Raw genomic sequence first — 19,625 nt, forward strand, 5'->3', positions numbered from 1 at the left:
GAAATGCTGTAATGATATATTTAGCTCTGCATCATTTGCATATGTAAATATATGAGCAGAAAGAGGGCAACAATTATTTAATGAAGTCCTCCGACCTGCTATATATACACTATATATACACTTAGGCACAACTAGACATCTCCAATATAGCTGCAGCAACCAAGACCTAATCAATTCTAGTAAACAGATATTAGATCAACGTAGAACCTCTGTGGTTCTATGAATAGTGATATTATATGTATTAATGAGAACAATAAATTACACCGCCGATCAGCTGAATAAATGATCCCACACAGCACAGTACAGTACATTTTATTGTGCCTGGTACTGCAGCTCACAGCAGCACAGTACCATTAATACTGTACACACCACAGCCTAATGTGCAGCCTTCAGCACTGCATTCCTTAAAACCTCAGATGTGATATTATCCAGCTCATCTACAGAACCTTGTAACACACAGATTTGCTGCAGAACTTCTTTAAAAAAAAAGCCACCCAAGTTCATCCTTTTAAGTCTGCAGCCCCGTCAGCTCTGCAGGTCCCGGATCTCCCTGCTTCAACATCCGGTTTGAAGTGGCTCATATGACCCCTGCAGCCAATGACTGGCCACAGCAGTGATATGTCACCCATGAGGCTTGTAAAACAGTTACGTACCACATAGTTGTCACGTCGCTGCTGTGGCCAGTCATTGGCTGCAAAACTGGATGTTGAGGTAGGGAGACCCGGGACCTGCAGAGCCAACAGGGCAGCCATGAGCTTGAACCCAGCTGCAGGGTTTAGGTAAATATGATTATTACCATGGATCTGGCCAAATTAGGGGTCTGAAGAAGCCTTTTAAGGACTCCAATTTCTCAGGAATAAGTCAATGCAACATCTCGTCATGCTAGCATACTGTAACCCTTGACAGGCTGCAACTGACAGCAAAACCACTGGTTGGCCACACAGACACATAGAGGATAGACATCTCATGATACAGAATCACAAAATCATGATTATTTTTTAAAGCTGATTATTTCACCTCATGCACCTCAGACTTAGGATATCTTGAGCCTAGAGGAAAGGTAAGGATGGATACATCTGTACACCTCTAAGACTCCCTAGTGAAGGAAATATAGTCTTTATTTATTTGTGTTGCTCATATAGCAGCAACATTTTCTGCAGTCCTTCAATTGGTGCTTAATATCTCATTTACCTGTCTCAGAGACGTACACACAGGAGGACCAATTACGTTTGTACTGTATTAGGAAACTGGAATACCCCCCAAAAAAACCAAGCAGACATAGAAAGAACACTCAAAATCCATAAAGAGGTTATTCTTACTTGTTTTGTAACCCAGGACTGCAACACAGTGCTAACCACTGAGCCACCATGCTGCACTTGTGTACCTAATAATCCAGCTTCTGATCGTTCAGTTCTGGATCTCCATACAATAAGCAACTAGGACATAAGGTCCTCCTCCCCACTGGTGATTTGCAGAAAAAGCTTATGGAATAGCTCCTTTAGTCTACTTAGACTAATTCAAAAGTTTATGAGTCTTAAGGCTCATGCACACGGACTTGAATTAATTTCTTTCCATGTCTGTTCAGTTTTTTTTTTGCGGACTGTATGTGGATCATGCTGCGACCATGGGGCGCACACCGTCTGTGGGACAGCCGCAGTGGATCGCGGACCTATTCACTTTAATGGGTCCACGATCCGGCCGTTCCACAACAAGTTAGGAGAAGTTCTATCTTTTTACGGAACGGAAGTATGGGAGGAAACCCCACACTCGTAGTGCTCCCGTAGGGTTCTGTTCCGTGCTTCTGTTCCGTTCTCTGCATTTACAGACCCATTGAAGTGAATGGGTCCGCATCCTTGATGCGGAATGACCCTGGAATGGCGCCCGTGTATTGCAGATCCACAAATGCGGTCCGCAATACGGCAACGGGAAGCACAAGTTCATGTGTAGGAGGCTTTAGGGTCCATTCACACGTCCGTTGTTTCTTTCCTGATCTGTTCCGTTTTTTGCGGAACAGATCTGGACCAGATCTGTACCCATTCATTTTCAATGGGTCCTGAAAAAAAATCAAACATTGTGCTGTCCGATTTTTTTCAGGACCCATTGAAAATGAATGGGTCCAGATCTGGTCCAGATCTGTTCCGCAAAAAACAGAACAGATCAGGAAAGAAACAACGGACGTGTGAATGGACCCTTATTCTGTGTGCATTCCGTTTCAGTATGTCCGAATTTCCATTCTGCAAAAAAATAGAACATGTCCTACAATTGTCTGCATTATGGACAAGGATAGTACTGTTCTATTAGGGGCCAGCAAAATACGAAATGCACACAGACGTCATCCATATTTTTTGCGGATCCGTTTTTTGCAGACCGCAAAATACATACGGTCGTGTGCATGAGCCCTTAACTAGAATAGTCTTTACGGGAACAATCACATACAACATTTGCAAAAATGTCTGTGACTCTTCAATTCATTTGAATGGAATTTGCAAAAATCCATGTGGTTGCTGCATTCAGATGAATGGAATGGAACAAAACTGCTGCATGCAGATGTAGACTTACAGGGTAGTTGCTATGCATTGCGCTGTAATTGATTGTCTTTGGCGTTTTCTGTTCACTCATAAAATGCCATAGAAACTTCTTGTGTTTTTTTTTTTTTTTTTACCACTTATGGTTTTTATGGCTTTTTTACCCTTTTTTTTCTAAACAGCTACAGTACTTGAGAAATTTTCCCCCGCATTTTTTCTCTAAAGAGAAGATGTCAAAATGCCAGAAGAAAAAAAAAGACCTTCAACAATCAGTTAAAAAACACAAACAAAAACAGAGACAGATAAAATGTCATCTAATTAACGAAAACAGCATACAGACGTGGACAAAATTGTTGGTACCCTTTGGTCAATGAAAGAAAAAGTCACAATGGTCACAGAAATAACTTTAATCTGACAAAAGTAATAATAAATTAAAATTCTATAAATGTTAACCAATGAAAGTCAGACATTGTTTTTCAACCATGCTTCAACAGAATTATGTAAAAAAATAAACTCATGAAACAGGCATGGACAAAAATGATGGTACCCCTAACTTAATATTTTGTTGCGCAACCTTTTGAGGCAATCACTGCAATCAAACGCTTCCTGTAACTGTCAATGAGACATCTGCACCTCTCAGCAGGTATTTTGGCCCACTCCTCATGAGCAAACTGCTCCAGTTGTGTCCGGTTTGAAGGGTGCCTTTTCCAGACTGCATGTTTCAGCTCCTTCCAAAGATGCTCAATAGGATTGAGGTCAGGGCTCATAGAAGGCCACTTTAGAATAGTCCAATTTTTTCCTCTTAGCCATTCTTGGGTGTTTTTAGCGGTGTGTTTTGGGTCATTGTCCTGTTGCAAGACCCATGACCTGCGACTGAGACCAAGCTTTCTGACACTGGCTAGTACATTTCTCTCTAGAATTCCTTGATAGTCTTGAGATTTCATTGTACCCTGCACAGATTCAAGACACCCTGTGCCAGACGCAGCAAAGCAGCCCCAGAACATAACAGAGCCTCCTCCATGTTTCACAGTAGGGACAGTGTTCTTTTCTTGATATGCTTCATTTTTTCGTCTGTGAACATACAGCTGATGTGCCTTGGCAAAAACTTCGATTTTTGTCTCATCTGTCCACAGGACATTCTCCCAGAAGCTTTGTGGCTTGTCAACATGTAGTTTGGCATATTCCAGTCTTGCTTTTTTATGATTCGTTTTCAACAATGGTGTCCTCCTTGGTCGTCTCCCATGTAGTCCACTTTGGCTCAAACAACGACGGATGGTGCGATCTGACACTGATGTTCCTTGAGCATGAAGTTCACCTTGAATCTCTTTAGAAGTCTTTCTAGGCTCTTTTGTTACCATTCGGATTATCCGTCTCTTAGATTTGTCATCAATTTTCCTCCTGCGGCCACGTCCAGGGAGGTTGGCTACAGTCCCATGGATCTTAAACTTATGAATAATATGTGCAACTGTACTCACAGGAACATCTAGTTGCTTGGAGATGGTCTTATAGCCTTTACCTTTAACATGCTTGTCTATAATTTTCTTTCTGATCTCTTGAGACAGCTCTTTCCTTTGCTTCCTCTGGTCCATGTCGAGTGTGGTACACACCATATCACCAAACAACACAGTGATTACCTGGAGCCATATATATAGGCCCAATGGCTGATTACAAGGTTGTAGACACCTGTGATGCTAATTAGTGGACACACCTTGAATTAACATGTCCCTTTGGTCACATTATGTTCTGTGTTTTCTAGGGGTACCATCATTTTTGTCCATGCCTGTTTCATGAGTTTATTTTTTTACATAATTCTGTTGAAGCATGGTTGAAAAACAATGTCTGACTTTCATTGGTTAACATTTATAGAATTTTAATTTATTATTACTTTTGTCAGATTAAAGTTATTTCTGTGACCATTGTGACTTTTTCTTTCATTGACCAAAGGGTACCAACAATTTTGTCCACGTCTGTATAAAAAAAATAATACTTGGATATCCTGCATTTCATATTTCCCATAGACTTTCAGTTAACATCTTGGACCGGGCATTTATACTGCAAAAAATGCACCAAAAAAAGGCAGCTGCAAAACATACCATTAAAAATACAAACAAGAGAAAAAAATGCCACTCAAAATGCAAAAGTGTACAAAAATGCCACTAAAAACCCATGTATCATCCAGAGGTTTAGAAACCTGTTGCGTGATTTAGAACTGCCACTAAATGTGATATTTTACTACTAGGAACATCTTAAATGTGCATTGCCTTGCCAAGTTCAACATCACCATCTGTTAATTATAATCAGAGCATTAAGACGTAAAATATAATAAACATGAAAAAGAGGCATTAAACTTAGATGACAGCCAGGGCAGTAGCGAGAAGGAACGGTTTAGTATGAACCACATTAATTCTGCTGTGTGCCACAATACTTTGCATTCAATTACAGATTATCATTTTATTGTGTCATATTATCATATGTCCCAATGAATTACATTTAAAATTTAGATTATTGCATAATCAGAACTTTGAAACAGGTTGTCAATTCCTGAGAAAAAAGATGGCAGAACTTAACCCTAGTATCTTCACGATAATAAGCTATGCCATGCTTGTCTCCAGTTTTGTTAAGGGGCATCTGTCATCAGATTTGTACCTGTGAATGTGACTGACCTGCTACATGTGCACTTGGCTACTGAAGACATCCGTGTTGGTCCCATGTTCATATGTGCCCGCATTGCTGAGAAAACTGATGTTATATTATATATAAATGAGCCTCTAGGAGCAACGAGGGCGTTGTCATTACTCCTAGAGGCTCTGCTCTCTCTGCAACTGCTATGCTCTCTCTCTCCACTTTGATTAACTTTAGGAGAAGGGTGTGATCACGTTTACACTGCCTGACCCTGTCAATCAAAGTGCAGAGGGAACGGCAGTTGCAGAGAGAGCAGAGCCTCTAGGTGCAAATTTGCATATATTATAGCATCATTTTTCTCACCCCACAGAGCGTCGCTCTTAGGCCTCATGCACACAGCGGTTCGCAAAAAAATGGATCCGTAAAAAAAATGTCTGTGTGCATTCCGTTTCTTGCGGAACGGAACAGCTGGCCCCTGATAGAACAGTACTATCCACGTCCGTTATGGGGACAATAATAGGACATGTTCTGTCTTTGAATGAACGGAAAAATGAAAATATGGAAACAGAAGGCATACGGAGTACCTTCCATTTTTTTCATGGATCCATTGAAATGAATGGTTCCGTATACGGTCTGCATAGGGTCCGTATACGGAACGCAAAAAAACGGAACGTAAACGGACAAAAAAAATAGTGTGCAAGAGGCCTTAGAATCATTGCACACTTCACTTATTTGGGCAGTTATGGGGCCAAAGCTAACCGAATAACCCTAATGTGAACTCAGCCTTTCAGGTCAATGTTAGCGCCAGGTATAAAAAACCATGCACAATCCCAAGATCCTTCTATAGCGTAAAAGAGCGCACTCCTTTTACACCGTCATCAGCTGATTCCACATAGATTTTGACAGAACCTGTTCTATTAAACGCTTATACAAGTAGAGCCTCCCTGACATAGTGGAGAGGGTATAGCGAAGAAGGATTGGCACTCAGTTTCTTGATGATATGAAAATAAATTTATTCAAGGCATAATACCATCATCAGTGACTAGTTTCAGCTCAAGCCTGAGCCTTTTTCAAGGTGTCGGCAGTAAGTTTGTATTGATGTCACAGAGGCTACTTTCACACTTGCGTTGCTTGATTCCGGCAGGCAGTTCCGTTGCCTGAACTGACTGCCTGATCAGGCAAACTGTATGCAAACGGATGTCATTTTTTCTGACTGATCAGGCATTTTTCTGACTGATCAGGATCCTGATCAGTCAGAAAAATGCCTGATCAGTCAGAAAAATGCCTGATCAGTCAGAAAAATGCATTGCAATACCGGATCCGTTTTTCCGGTGTCATCAGGCAAAACGGATCCGTTTTTTTTTTTTTTTTCATTTTTAAAGGTCTGCGCATGCGCAGACCGGAAGGACGGATCCGGCATTCCGGTATTTTGAATGCCGGATCCGGCACTAATACATTCCTATGGAAAAAAATGCCGGATCCGGCGTTCAGGCATGTCTTCAGTTTTTTTCGCCGGAGATAAAACCGTAGCATGCTACGGTTTTCTCTTTTGCCTGATCAGTCAAAACGACTGAACTGAAGACATCCTGATGCAAACTGAACGGATTACTCTCCATTCAGAATGCATGGGGATATGCCTGATCAGTTATTTTCCGGTATAGAGCCCCTGTGACGGAACTCTATGCCGGAAAAGAAAAACGCAAGTGTGAAAGTACCCTTATTTTGCCCTTCCTCTGATCAGTCAGAACAATTACCCCCAAAAACGGATCCTGTCTGTTGAGCTTCCGCCTTGACATGGTCAGTATTTTGTCAGTAATTCATCAGTATTGCTAAGGCCCAAAAAAAACAAAAAAAAAAAAAACAGGAGTGGACCCGAAACAGAAATGAAGTGAAAGGAATATTTGCATGTCTTCTGTGTTTTGTACCCACTCCTGTTTTTGGCTACCAAATTATAAGCCAATTGTGATGCAAAATAAGGATAATGTCATACAGGCCTTACAGCTGCTACATAGATAGGATCCGTTGCGTGTCTCATTTTTCCTTCCTTCTGAAAGATCAGAAGAAAGGTCAAATAAATGGTGATGTCAACCAGGCCAAAAAGAAAAATTGTGGGCCAGTCATGGATTGGGGAGGGTGGGAACAGCATGAGAAGTCCACAGAGTGGCCTAGTGACAGAGTGGTGAGGTAGCAGCAGCATGAGGAGACCATAGAGTGGTGAGGTGGCAGAAGCATAAAGAGACCACAGAGTGGTAAGGTGGCAGCAGCATGAGGAGACCACAGAGTTGCCCACTGATAAAGTGGTGAGCTGGCAGCAGCATGAGAAGACCACAGATTGGCCAAATAACAGTATGTTGAGTCTGCAGCAGCTTGAGGAGACCATAGAGTGTTGAGGTAGCAGCAGCATGAGGAGACCACAGAGTGTTGAGGTGGCAGCAGCATGAGGAGACCACAGAGTGGCCCAATGACATATTGGTGAGGAGGCAGCAACATGAGGAGACCACAGAGTGGGGAGGTGGGAGGCAATACCAGTACCAGCTAAAGATGGTGGGTGGCAGTAGGAGCACCTGGCAGCAAGTGTGTGGCGTCAGGCGGGTGTCAGCATCAGAATAGTAGCTGAAGCAGGTAGCCAGAAGAAACAGGTCTCTTGACAAAGTTTAGAGTAGGTGCGGCACCATGGATGATCTAGTCTGATGCATCACGCACTGGTGTGTGGAAATCCTGGCTGATCCATGCCTGATTCATCTTCACAAAGGTCAGTTTCTCCACATTTTGGGTGGACAGACAAGTTCTCCTTGGGGTAACTATGACCCCCTCTGCACTAAACACCCTCTCTGATGCTACACTGCTGGCCGAGTAGGAAAGCTTGTCCAGAGCAAACTCAGCCAGTTGCGACCACAAATTTAGTTTGGCTGCCCAGTAGTCCAGGGGATCTTGTATGTGGGTTGGCAGGGTGCAGTCCAAGTATGCCACAACCTGCTAGTCCTGGTCAGGTCCTGCTGCTGTTGGGTAAGTAGTTTTTTCAGTAAGTGGCTGAAGAAAAATGAAAATGGCGTTATTCAACCCGTTCTCCCAGGCAAACGAGGTGTAGAACAGCGCGACACCTCCGTGCCCTGCACATGTGGTATGCTGGAGTGGCACTGTAAATTGTCCCTGCAGTGGAGGCTGAGGACATGGTGGAGGAAGAGGAGGCAGAGGCGGACATTGTCGCAGGACCAATGGTGTGAAAATGTGGAGGCAGAAGTAGCATCACCTGGCCAAGTTGCTGGTGTGGCTGTGCAGGAACCACATTCAACCAGTGGGCCATAAAGAACAAGTATTGTCCCTGACCGTAGTTACAGCTCCACACGTCGGCGCTGCCGTGAACTTTGGCAGACACCGACAGGATCAAGGACTGGCCCACCTTCTGTTCTACATACGTGTACAGGGCTGGTACTGCATTTTTGGAAAATAAATGACGGCTTGGGACTCCATCTCAGCTCGGCACAAGCCATCAGTTCTCTGAAAGGTGCAGAGTCCACCAATTGGAGGGACTGAAGTGCTAGCAACTTGGCCAGAAGCACATTCAGCTTCTGCGCTGTTGGATGAGTGCACGCATGCTGTTGTCCCTTGGAAATCGCTTCGGTGATCGATTGCTGACCGAATGACTGACAAGGAGTAGGAGGAGGAGCAGGAGAATCAGGACCAGCAGATGATGGGAAGGACAGACAGCTCCCTTCGGCTGAGGTGGTGGAGCCTTGACTGCCAGAAATCCGGTGCGTGCCACTGGGTGATGCAGCGGTTGCTGCGGCAGGCTGGACCACCACATTGGAGCCACTGTTCTCCCATGCCACTTTATGGTGGCGCTGCATATGTTGACGCAGGGCCGTAGTGCCAACATTGGCACCCTGGCCACGTTTTACCTTCTGCCCACAGATTCTACAAATGGCCATGTTCACCTCCTTCGGTGGCTTAACAAAAAACTGCCAAACTGCCAAGTAGGTGATTTTTCCCCCCACAAACCGCACTGACTGACTGCTACCTCCACTGCTTCCGTGAATTCCTGCACCACTGCTTTCCGGGTGGTCTACCCCGGGCACGTTTGGCTCCCGACCTCCCACTGCTGCCACCCTGCTGACTCCCGGCCACACTAGAGATTTGCATGGGCAAGCTGCCACCCTCTTTTCCCGATGATGATGAAGCCCCTAATTCACCTGGCTCCCAAGTGCGATCAGCTACATCATCATCGAGTACTGTCTGCACATCACTAATGTCCTCCTAAAAAGTCTCTGGGTCAGGAGCCTGACCGCTCGCAACACCAGCTCCCACGCCACTCTCCTCATCACTACTTGCCCGCCTACCAGAGGAAGCGGCACATCTTGGCTTGCTCATACTCATTGTATAGTGGAGCTGAGCTTATAGCATATAATACTTCTCTGCCTGAGGGAACAGAAAAGGACAGAGGCATGTTGAGGACAGGTAAGGGCATAGGGTCTGCTCCCGGGCCATGCAAACTAAGGGTTGTGTCTGACGAACCCACCTACTCTTAGCTGTTGTCACTTGGGACGAAGTGGATGACCGAGTCAACCATTCAAGAACTGCTGGGTTGCTGGTCAAGACACTACCGCTAGATGACACCGGGAGCTCAGGGCTCTCGCTGCGACTCCTGGAGCCATGCCCACTTACTCTGCTGCGACCTGTGTCTGAAACAGAAAAATGTAGGCCTCTGCCACTCCCCTGTGCAGGGCATGGCACTTCTCTGTCTGACATACTATTAGATCAAATAAATAAAAAGGAAATTAAAACACCCCAAAAATAATAAGCCCTTTTTTTCCCCACTAATACATGCCAAAAAGGGCTTTAGAGCATATACAGTCATGTGAAAAAATTAGGACACCCTTTGAAAGCATGTGGTTTTTTGTAACATTTTTAATAAAAGGTTATTTCATCTCCGTTTCAACAATACAGAGAGATTAAAGTAATCCGACTAAACAAAGAAAACTGAAGAAAAGTCTTTTCAAGATCTTCTGTAAATGTCATTCTACAAAAATGCCTATTCTAACTGAGGAAAAAGATAGGACACCCTTGCCCCTAATAGCGAGTGTTACCTCCTTTGGCTGAAATAACTGCAGTGAGACGGTTCTTGTAGCCATCTACCAGTCTTCTACATCGGTCTGAGGAAATTTTACCCCACTCCTCAATGCAGAACTTTTTCAGCTGTGAGATGTTTGAGGGGTTTCTTGCACGTACAGCCCTTTTCAAGTCACCCCACAGCATCTCAATGGGATTCAAATCTGGACTTTGACTTGGCCATTCCAGGACTCTCCATTTCTTCTTTTTCAGCCAATCTTTGGTTGATTTACTAGTATGTTTTGGGTCATTGTCATGTTGCATGGTCCAGTTCCGCTTCAGCTTTAATTTTCTAACTGATGGTCTCACATGTTCTTCAAGCACCTTCTGATACACAGTAGAATTCATCGTGGATTCTATGATGGTGAGCTGACCAGGTCCTGCTGCAGCAAAGCAGCCCCAAACCATGACACTTCCACCTCCATGCTTCACAGTTGGTATGAGGTTCTTTTCTTGGAATGCTGTGTTTGGTTTACGCCAAACATGTCCTCTGCTGTTGTGTCCAAATAATTCAATTTTGGACTCATCTGTCCAAAGAACATTATTCCAGAAGTCCTGGTCTTTGTCAACTTTATCTCTGGCAAATGTCAGTCTGGCCTCGATGTTTCTCTTGGAAAGCAAAGGTTTCCTCCTTGCACACCTCCCATGCAAGTTAAACTTGTACAGTCTCTTTCTGATTGTAGAGGCATGTACTTCTACATCAACAGTAGCCAGAGCCTGCTGTAGTTCTCGAGATGACACTTTAGGGTTTTTGGAGACCTCTTTTAGCATCTTGCGGTCTGCTCTTGGGGTGAACTTGCTGGGGCGACCAGTCCTGGGCATGTTGGCAGTTGTTTTGAAAGCCCTCCACTTGTAGACTATCTTCCGGACAGTGGAATGGCTGATTTCAAAATCTTTTGAGATCTTTTTAAATCCCTTCCCAGACTCATAGGCTGCTACAATCTTTTTTCTGAAGTCCTCTGACAGCTCTTTTGCTCTCACCATGGTGCTCACTCTCACTTCAACAGTCAGGAGCACACCAAACTAAATGTCTGAGGTTTAAATAGGGCAAGCCTCATTCAACATGCAGAGTAACGATCTACTAATTATGTGCACCTGGTGTGATATACCTGTGTGAGATCTGAGCCAATTTAAGAGGGAATACATGTGAGGGTGTCTTATCTTTTTCCTCAGTTAGAATAGGCATTTTTGTAGAATGACATTTACAGAAGATCTTGAAAAGACTTTTCTTCAGTTTTCTTTGTTTAGTTGGATTACTTTAATCTCTCTGTATTGTTGAAACGGAGATGAAATAACCTTTTATTAAAAATGTTACAAAAAACCACATGCTTTCAAAGGGTGTCCTAATTTTTTCACATGACTGTAACTGCACCGCTGAACGGCAAATAGGCCCTTATTTTCTTCCACTTATACACGCCACAAAAAGCTTTAGAACATATAAATGCACCGCTGAACGGCAAATAATATATATTTTTTTGCCACTAATACACGTCAAAAAGGACTTTAGAAAATATAACTGCACTGCTGAATAGCAAATATATATTTGTTTGCCACTAATACACTCAAAAAAAGCAATTTTCTCACTTATGGCAAAAACTTTTTTTGTGTCACTAATACATGCAAAAAAGGGCTTTAGAACATAGAACTGCACTGCTGAACGGCAAATATATATTTTTCTGCCACTAATACACGTCAAAAATTGTTTTAGAACATATAACTGCACCGATGAATGGCAAATAGGCCCCTCATTTTTTTCCACTTGCCACAAAAGGCTTTAAAACATATAACTGCTCCGCTGAACTGCAAATAATATATATTTTTTTGCCACTAATACACGCCAAAAAGGGCTTTAGAATATATAACTGCACCACTGAGCGAGAAATAATATATATTTTTTTGCCACTAATACATGCCAAAAAGGGTATTAGAACATATAACTGCACCGCTGAAAGGCAAATAATATATATTTTTTTGTCACTAATAGATGCCAAAAAGGGCTTTAGAACATATGTCTACAACGCTGAACAGCAAATAATATAGATTTTTTTGCCACTAATACATGCCAAAAAGGGCTTTAGAACATATAACTGCAACGCTGAACAGCAAATAATATATATTTTTTTGGCACTGATAGTGATGGACGAACATCGTCCCAGGACGATTCGTGAACACGTTCAAATGTTTGCGAACCGCAAGTATGCGGTGGGCCACATTCAATTTAATCGCAGGCGAACCTGAAAAACCTTCAGGTCATATTTGTAGCCGCCAAATACTTACTAGAAGCGTACAAATCATCCCACAACATGGACAGTTACATACGGTACCAGAGGGGGATCAATGGCAAAAATTCCCACAAAAAATATGCATTTTAATCAGGGGCCATTTTTATGCATCTTAAAGGGAAACTCTCAAAAATGTGCCCTGCTGGAGCCTAGAAACATTTTATTTTAGACCACGGATGTACAGGCCCCAAACATTAGGCATTCACCGGACAGAAAACATCAAGTGATTATGTGGCTGGAGGTATATTAGACAGTTGTTGGATATAAATTTTACTGTTGGCCAGTGGACTACAGGCCCCAAAAATTATTCATTCACAGTACAGAAAAGAACTGTGGCTAAAGGTTCATTAGGCGTTCACCGTATAACAATTTTACTGTTGGCCAGTTAGATTATAGGCCCCAAAAATTATGCATTTACTACAAATAAGATCAAGTGATCATGTGGCTGGAGGCATATTAGACGGTCGATGGATATCAATTTTACTACAGGCCAGTGGACTACAGGTCCCAAAAATTATTCATTCACCGTACAGAAAAGAACAATTGATAATGTGGCTGGAGGTACATTAGGCAGTCACCGTATAACAATTTTACTGTTGGCCAGTTAGATTACAGGCCCTAAAAATTATGCATTCACCGTACAGAAAAGATCAAGTTATTATGCGGCTGGAGGTATATTAGACAGTCAATGGATATCAATTTTACTGCAGGCCAGTGGACTACAGGCCCCAAAAATTATTTATTCACCAGACAGAAAACTTCAAGTGATTATGTCGCTGGAGGTATATTAGATGGTCATTGGATATCAATTTGGCAACGTACTTAGACCCCCGGCAACGTACTTAGACCCCCGGTACAAACACAAAATGGCGGCCATGTTACCAGAATCACAGAGGGCTGTCAGAATGCATAATTTTTAGGCCTTGCTTCGAGAGATGATGCATTCTGCTGTTGCGGGCGCTGGCAGAGGAATTTCCACCCACAGAGAAACAGTTGCGGGTACCAATCCTACCACGCATACAAGAAGAGGGCGATTTGAAGATTTGTTGGTCACTTCGGATATCAGATCATTCTTGCAGCCAACCCATCAACAGCCGCCTAATGTACCTCCAGCCACATAATCACTTGTTCTTTTCTGTACGGTGAATGCATAATTTTTTGGGCCTGTAATCTAACTGTCCAACAGTAAAATTGTTGTACGGTGACCGCCTAATGTACCTCCAGCCACATGATCAATTGTTCTTTTCTGCACAGTGAATGAATATTTTTTGAGGCCTGTACTCCACTGGCTGCATGCTTGACAGCCGTCAGAAGATTCACCCAGTGGGCAGTATAAATTATGTACCTTCCCTGTCCGTGTTTACTAGACCACGTATCTGTGGTCAGATGTATCTTGGCATCGACACTGTGTGCCAGAGATACATTCACTTGCCACTGAACATGGCCATATAGCTCTGGGATGCCCTTCTGGGAAAAATATTTCCTTCCAGAGACCTTACATTGCTGTGTGCCTATGGCCATAAATTTTCTAAAGGCCTCCGAGTCCACTAGTTTATATGACAGTAGTTGGTGGGCTAGCAGTTCCGACAAGCCGTCTGTCAGCCGTTGGGCAAGAGGGTTATCCGGAGACATCAACTTTTTACGTTCGAACATTTGGGCCACGGAAGCCTGACTTTTGCCAGATGAACGCGACGACGGCACTGTGGAAGGTGGAGTGGAGGACAAATGGGAGGAGAGAGGAGAAGGAGAAGAGGTAGAACGTGGAGCGCCGGGAATGTGGCTTTATGGGTTCTGACGGTGTTGCTCCCACTGGGCTCGGTGTTGGGAGGCCAGGTGCCATCTTAAGGCGGTCGTCCTTAGGTGAGTTTTGGGCTTACCGCGACAGAACAGGCTGCAGGTAGCAACACTATTGTCAGCAGCTGACACGCTAAAAAAATCCCACACTGCGGAGCCATGTGCTGGCGTCCTGGGAGCGCCAGATGTGACCATGCATGGTTGATGGCTCGATCAGGATACATTTGTAGTCTGCTTTTTGCCTCCTGTGCACTGCGATTTCTGCCTGCTTCTCCTCCTTCTCCTCCCTATCTGCTGCTCCATCTCTCCCTCTGAACTCCCCTTCTCTTCCTCTCTTGTGTGCACCCATGTGACATCCATTGACACGTCATCATAGTCACCTTTACCACCACTGACATTAGAGATCTCAGAGTAGGCAGCAACAGCGGGGACCACCCTTCTTGGGCTGATCTGGGCCGTCAGACCACTGGGTGGCGGCCGTTGCTACCTCCTCTTCCTGATCCGATGCTAAGAATGGCTGCGCATCGGTAAGGTCTGGGAATGGATGGGAAAATAATTCATCTGACTCGAGTGTAGGGGCTATGGTGGTGGTGTTGTCTTTGGGGGTGCACACAGCAGAGAGTGAGGAGGGTGCTGATACAGAGGATGAGGAGGGTGCAGAGGCAGAAGGCTGAGTGAGCCACTCAACCAACTCTGGTGCGTCCTTTGACGCAATCCGCACCTTCTCCAACTTCCCACTCAGACTCCAGCCTGGTGCACCTGCCCGACCCTTACCAGCCCTGCGGAATGTCCGGCCTCTTCCTCTGCCTGTCATTTTCAAAATGACCCTGTGACGAAGTCCCTATAGAAGAGCAGTATTTGTGGAAGCAGGTATATAGAACCCCTTAATGATTATTTGCTGGAAGCAGGTATATCAAACCCCTTAATCCGTTTTTTTTGGGGGACAACAGGTATATCCCACCAGTTGCAATTAGTTGTTCCAATAGCATTTGTCCCTCTGTATAGCTTCAGTATCGCAGTAGAACCGAACACAACTGCCTCACAATACAAATGCACTATATTGAAAGTATATTATAGGTATATCACACCCCTGCCTCAATCAGGTTTTTGGGGATGCAACAGGTATATAACACCAGTTGCAATTAGTTGTTCCAATAGCGTTTGTCCCTCTGTATAGCTGCGGTATCTCAGCAGAACTGCACACAACTGCTGCACAATACAAATGCACTATATAGGAAGTATATTATAAGTATATCACACCTTTGAATAATATATATTTTTTGCCACTAATACACGCCAATAAGGGATTTAGAACATAAAACTGCACTGCTGAACAGCAAATAGTATATATTTTTTTGGCACTAATACACGCCAAAAAGGGCTTTAGGACATACAGTGCTGCCCATAATTATTCATACCCCAGGCAAATTTTGACTTAAAGTTACTTTTATTCAACCAGCAAGTAATTTTTCGACGGGAAATGACATAGGTGTCTCCCAAAAGATAATAAGACGGTGTACAAGAGGCATTATTGTGGGGGAAAAAAATCTCAGCTTTTATTTACATTTGAGCAAATAGTGTCCGGTCCAAAATTATTCATACCCTTCTCAATAATCAATAGAAAAGCCTTAATTGGCTATTACAGCAGTCAAACGCTTTCTATAATTGCAGACCAGCTTTTTGCATGTCTCCACAGGTATTTTTGCCCATTTATCTTTAGCAATGAGCTCCAAATCTTTCAGGTTGGAGGGTCTTCTTGCCATCACCCTGATCTATAGCTCTCTCTACAGATTCTCAATTGGATTCAAGTCTGGACTCTGGCTGGGCCGCTCCAAAACGTTAATGTTGTTGTCTGCTAACCATTTCTTCACCACTTTTGCTGTGTGTTTTGGGTCATTGTTATGCTGAAATGTCCACTGGTGCCCAAGGCCAAGTTTCTCTGCAAACTGTCTGATGTTGCTGTTGAGAATCCTCATGTATTGCTCTTTTTTCATGGTGCCGTTTACTGTGATTAGGTTCCCTGGTCCATTGGCTGAACCCCCCCCCAAAGCATTAGGTTCCCACCACCATGTTTGACAGTGGGGATGGTGTTCTTTGGGTTTAAGGCTTCTCCTTTTTTACGCCAAATGAAGGAAACATCATTGTGACCAAACAATTCCATTTTTGTTTCATCTGACCATAACACAGAAGACCAGAAGTCTTCTTCTTTGTCCAGATTAGCTTTTGCAAAGGTCAAGCAAGCTTTTGTGTGCCTTATCTGGAGAAGTGGAACACAGCAGTGTGCAGTGTCCGTTGGATTGCCTGCCTTGAGACATTGCCACCAGCAGAGCCCAGATTCACCAGGATGGCCTTTGTGGTGATCCTTGGATTCTTTTTCACCTCTCTAACTATCCTCCTGGCCAGCACAGGTGTCACTTTTAGCTTCCGACCACGTCCTCTGAGATTTTCCACAGTGCGGAACATCTTGTATTTTTTGCTCAAATGTAAATAAAAGCTGAGAAATGTTTTTCTTTCCCCAAAATAATGCCTCTTGTACATCGTCTTATTATCTTTTGGGAGACACCTATGTCATTTCCCGTCAAAAAATTACTTGTACCCCAATAACAAGAACAGTTTGCTGGAATTACAGACCTGTATAATGGCAAATTTGGATCCGGATTGGTCCTATTACCCAGGCTGTGAACTCCCCTACTAAACCCTGTTCTGCTTCAATACTGTGTAATAATGTCTCCCTATCCTTTCCCTACACTTCTAATGGTCTTTCCCTGAACTTCTATTCAGCAAAATATAAATTTTCAAGTCTTTCCTAGCACTGTCCCTAGTGCCTGGTAACGTCTCTCATTGCACTAAGTACACTGGAAAATGGCTGAATCCAAGATGGCTGAGGCTATTTATAGGGCTGTGACATCACAGGGCTGGCTGGCTGCTGATTGGCTGCATGCATGGCATTGTGGATGATCCCTCATTCCCAGAGTTCCTTGCTCCATGTCCTAACAAGTGCAGCAGCCGTTTTAGGAAAAAATGTGAATCGCTAGCACGAAGCGTGAGGAAATTAGGATTTGGTGCGAATCAAATTTTTCCTGAAATTCGGATCGAATTTCACTTTGTCAACTGCAATTTGCTCATCTCTAGTAATGACGTCATCAAAGGTCCTTTATCCTTAGAGAATCTAACCATCCTTGTAATGGGTGTTTTGGGTGGTGATGGGCCCCACAGAAACATCAGGCCTGGGGCTGCTGACCCAAAAGCCCCTCCATGTTGTAGACGCCGCCATTGGTTGTAATGACCAACCAGGAGACCACTACAGCTGTCACTCAGAGCAGAGGGGAGGGGCTGTAAAATAGCTCAATGTAAAGAGAACTTCACAGTGAAGTTCTCCCTTCTGGGCATTTGCAAGAGCAGAACCTGGTAAAATAAAAGTTTATATTTACACTACTCCTGGTGATAAAAGCCCTCTATCTAGTGCCAGTTTATCATGGTCAAAATTGCTGACATTTTACCTTTAAAGAACCTCAATAAATACTAAAAGAGGAATTCTTTCAATATGTCTATCAATCTATTTACCGTATCCTATGTGTAATACATAAAAGACGATCACCATGATTCTGGCAGTCTCAATTAAGCCAAATTTATCACAGAGCCCCATGCTTTGTGATAGATGTGGTGCTACGTGCATGAAGTTAGACACTTTTCTCATTCTAAACAAAATCTTACTGGGACTTATTTTGGACCATTTTTGGTGTAAAAACTGGTGCATGCCCGTAATAAATCTTGCTCATTTTATTACTTGACAATATCAGGTCCTCGTTTTTAAGACACGTATGAAAAGGCAAAAACATCTGTTCTTTTTAGGGCAAATCAATAAATTTGTTTAAAATTATTTGCAGCCAAAAGAAGACACAACTTATACCAGTCAATACATGCTTATCACTACATTTAGACCAAAAAGAAGCCAAAATGAGAACCTTAGTTTATGTGGAACTTTATCTTCACCAGTGGTACATGGAAACCATCATGACACCAATTCTGGTCAACTCTGTAGCTCACTACTGGACAGTAATGAATTGGTGCCAGTAGATGGATGACAGTCTGCTTTACTGAATGCTGTGATGTTTCTCGCTAGTTAAGTTTTAAGGAGCGATAACTGACTACTTTCTCTTTTCTTAGGGGTATGCCAAAAGCACAATCAATTGGATTACACCCCGCATGCAATTGTACAACCCATTGCAATGACGTTAACATCTGACCTTTCAAACTGCCCTCAATGTACCAAAGGTAATTGGGATGATGGACGAAAACTTTCAGTGCCAGACAGCAACAAGTCCAGCCAAGAAGGGACCCAGGGACAGGTCAGTGAGAAGGAAAGTGGTGGCAGCATGACTGAGTTTGACAAAGAGGCCGATGAAGATGGCGATGAAGGCTTTTGTGAAAGACTCTGTGTAGAAATCCGTGTCAAGCTCAGAGGCATAGTGGACAGCAAATATTTTAACCGTGGAATCATGATAGCTATTCTTGTGAACACAATCAGTATGGGCATTGAGCACCACGAGCAGGTGAGTCATAGTCATTTGGCTGCATGTATGCTTTAGTAAAGTTAATTGCAATTTAATTACGTGTTATTCAGAGCTGGAGACGCAAAAGCTTAACTGGAGGGGAGCTCAAAGGAAAAGAACACTGGAAAAACATATCATAGGCTCGACAAGTTACTGATGGGACTACATTAGGGATCTTTAATATACAGAGCAGTTAAGTGTTTCTAATACGCGACTCCTGGTGGACCTCTTAGGAGGTTATTTGAGTGATTGAAATCTATCTTGTCTATAGCACAGCGTTTGGCGGCTTTTTAGAGTATTGTTAAGGAAGCAGCAGTTCTCTAGGTTTTGCTGAAGTATTACTAATTCCCTTCATAGTGGGAGTTGTAATACAAAGAGCTGTGGGGTGCCTTTACAGTGTTTTCGCAAATCACGACAGACACAAAATGACTTTCACTGAAAAGATTTCTTTTTTTTTTCCTAGTAAAAAGTTGAAGTAAAATAAAACTGTACATAACCATTAGTGATGAGCGCAGGGGCAATATTCGAATTTGCAATATTTTGCGAACATTTGGTAGAATATTCGAGATTATTTTCTTGATCGTGAGAAATAGCCAATGTAATATTTGCGTAATGCGCGTAAAATACAGGCGTGGGTCACTATAGCTACATTTTTTAAGCTGCTAAAAGTTTCCTGAGACTGGAGAAAATGGTTGGCACGGGAGAACATTACAATAGCTTTGTACACAGATAGAGTGCTGCAA

The 19,625-nt window shown here is 43.2% G+C and overlaps 1 protein-coding gene and 1 long non-coding RNA gene across 2 annotated transcripts in view; one reads left to right on the forward strand and one right to left on the reverse strand.

Moving 5' to 3' along the window:
- Positions 1-19,625, forward strand: part of CACNA1I (calcium voltage-gated channel subunit alpha1 I) — a 917,463-nt gene that overhangs the window by 609,295 nt on the left and 288,543 nt on the right. The window contains exon 9 of the mRNA XM_044301221.1: positions 18,497-18,882. Within this exon, the coding sequence (XP_044157156.1) occupies positions 18,497-18,882 (386 nt within the window). The remainder of the gene's footprint in view (positions 1-18,496; positions 18,883-19,625) is intronic.
- Positions 1-19,625, reverse strand: part of LOC122943458 — a 59,919-nt gene that overhangs the window by 24,410 nt on the left and 15,884 nt on the right. The gene's annotated exons all lie outside the window — the stretch shown is intronic.

This window comes from Bufo gargarizans, chromosome 7 (assembly GCF_014858855.1).
Source record: "Bufo gargarizans isolate SCDJY-AF-19 chromosome 7, ASM1485885v1, whole genome shotgun sequence".
Classification (NCBI taxonomy): domain Eukaryota; kingdom Metazoa; phylum Chordata; class Amphibia; order Anura; family Bufonidae; genus Bufo; species Bufo gargarizans.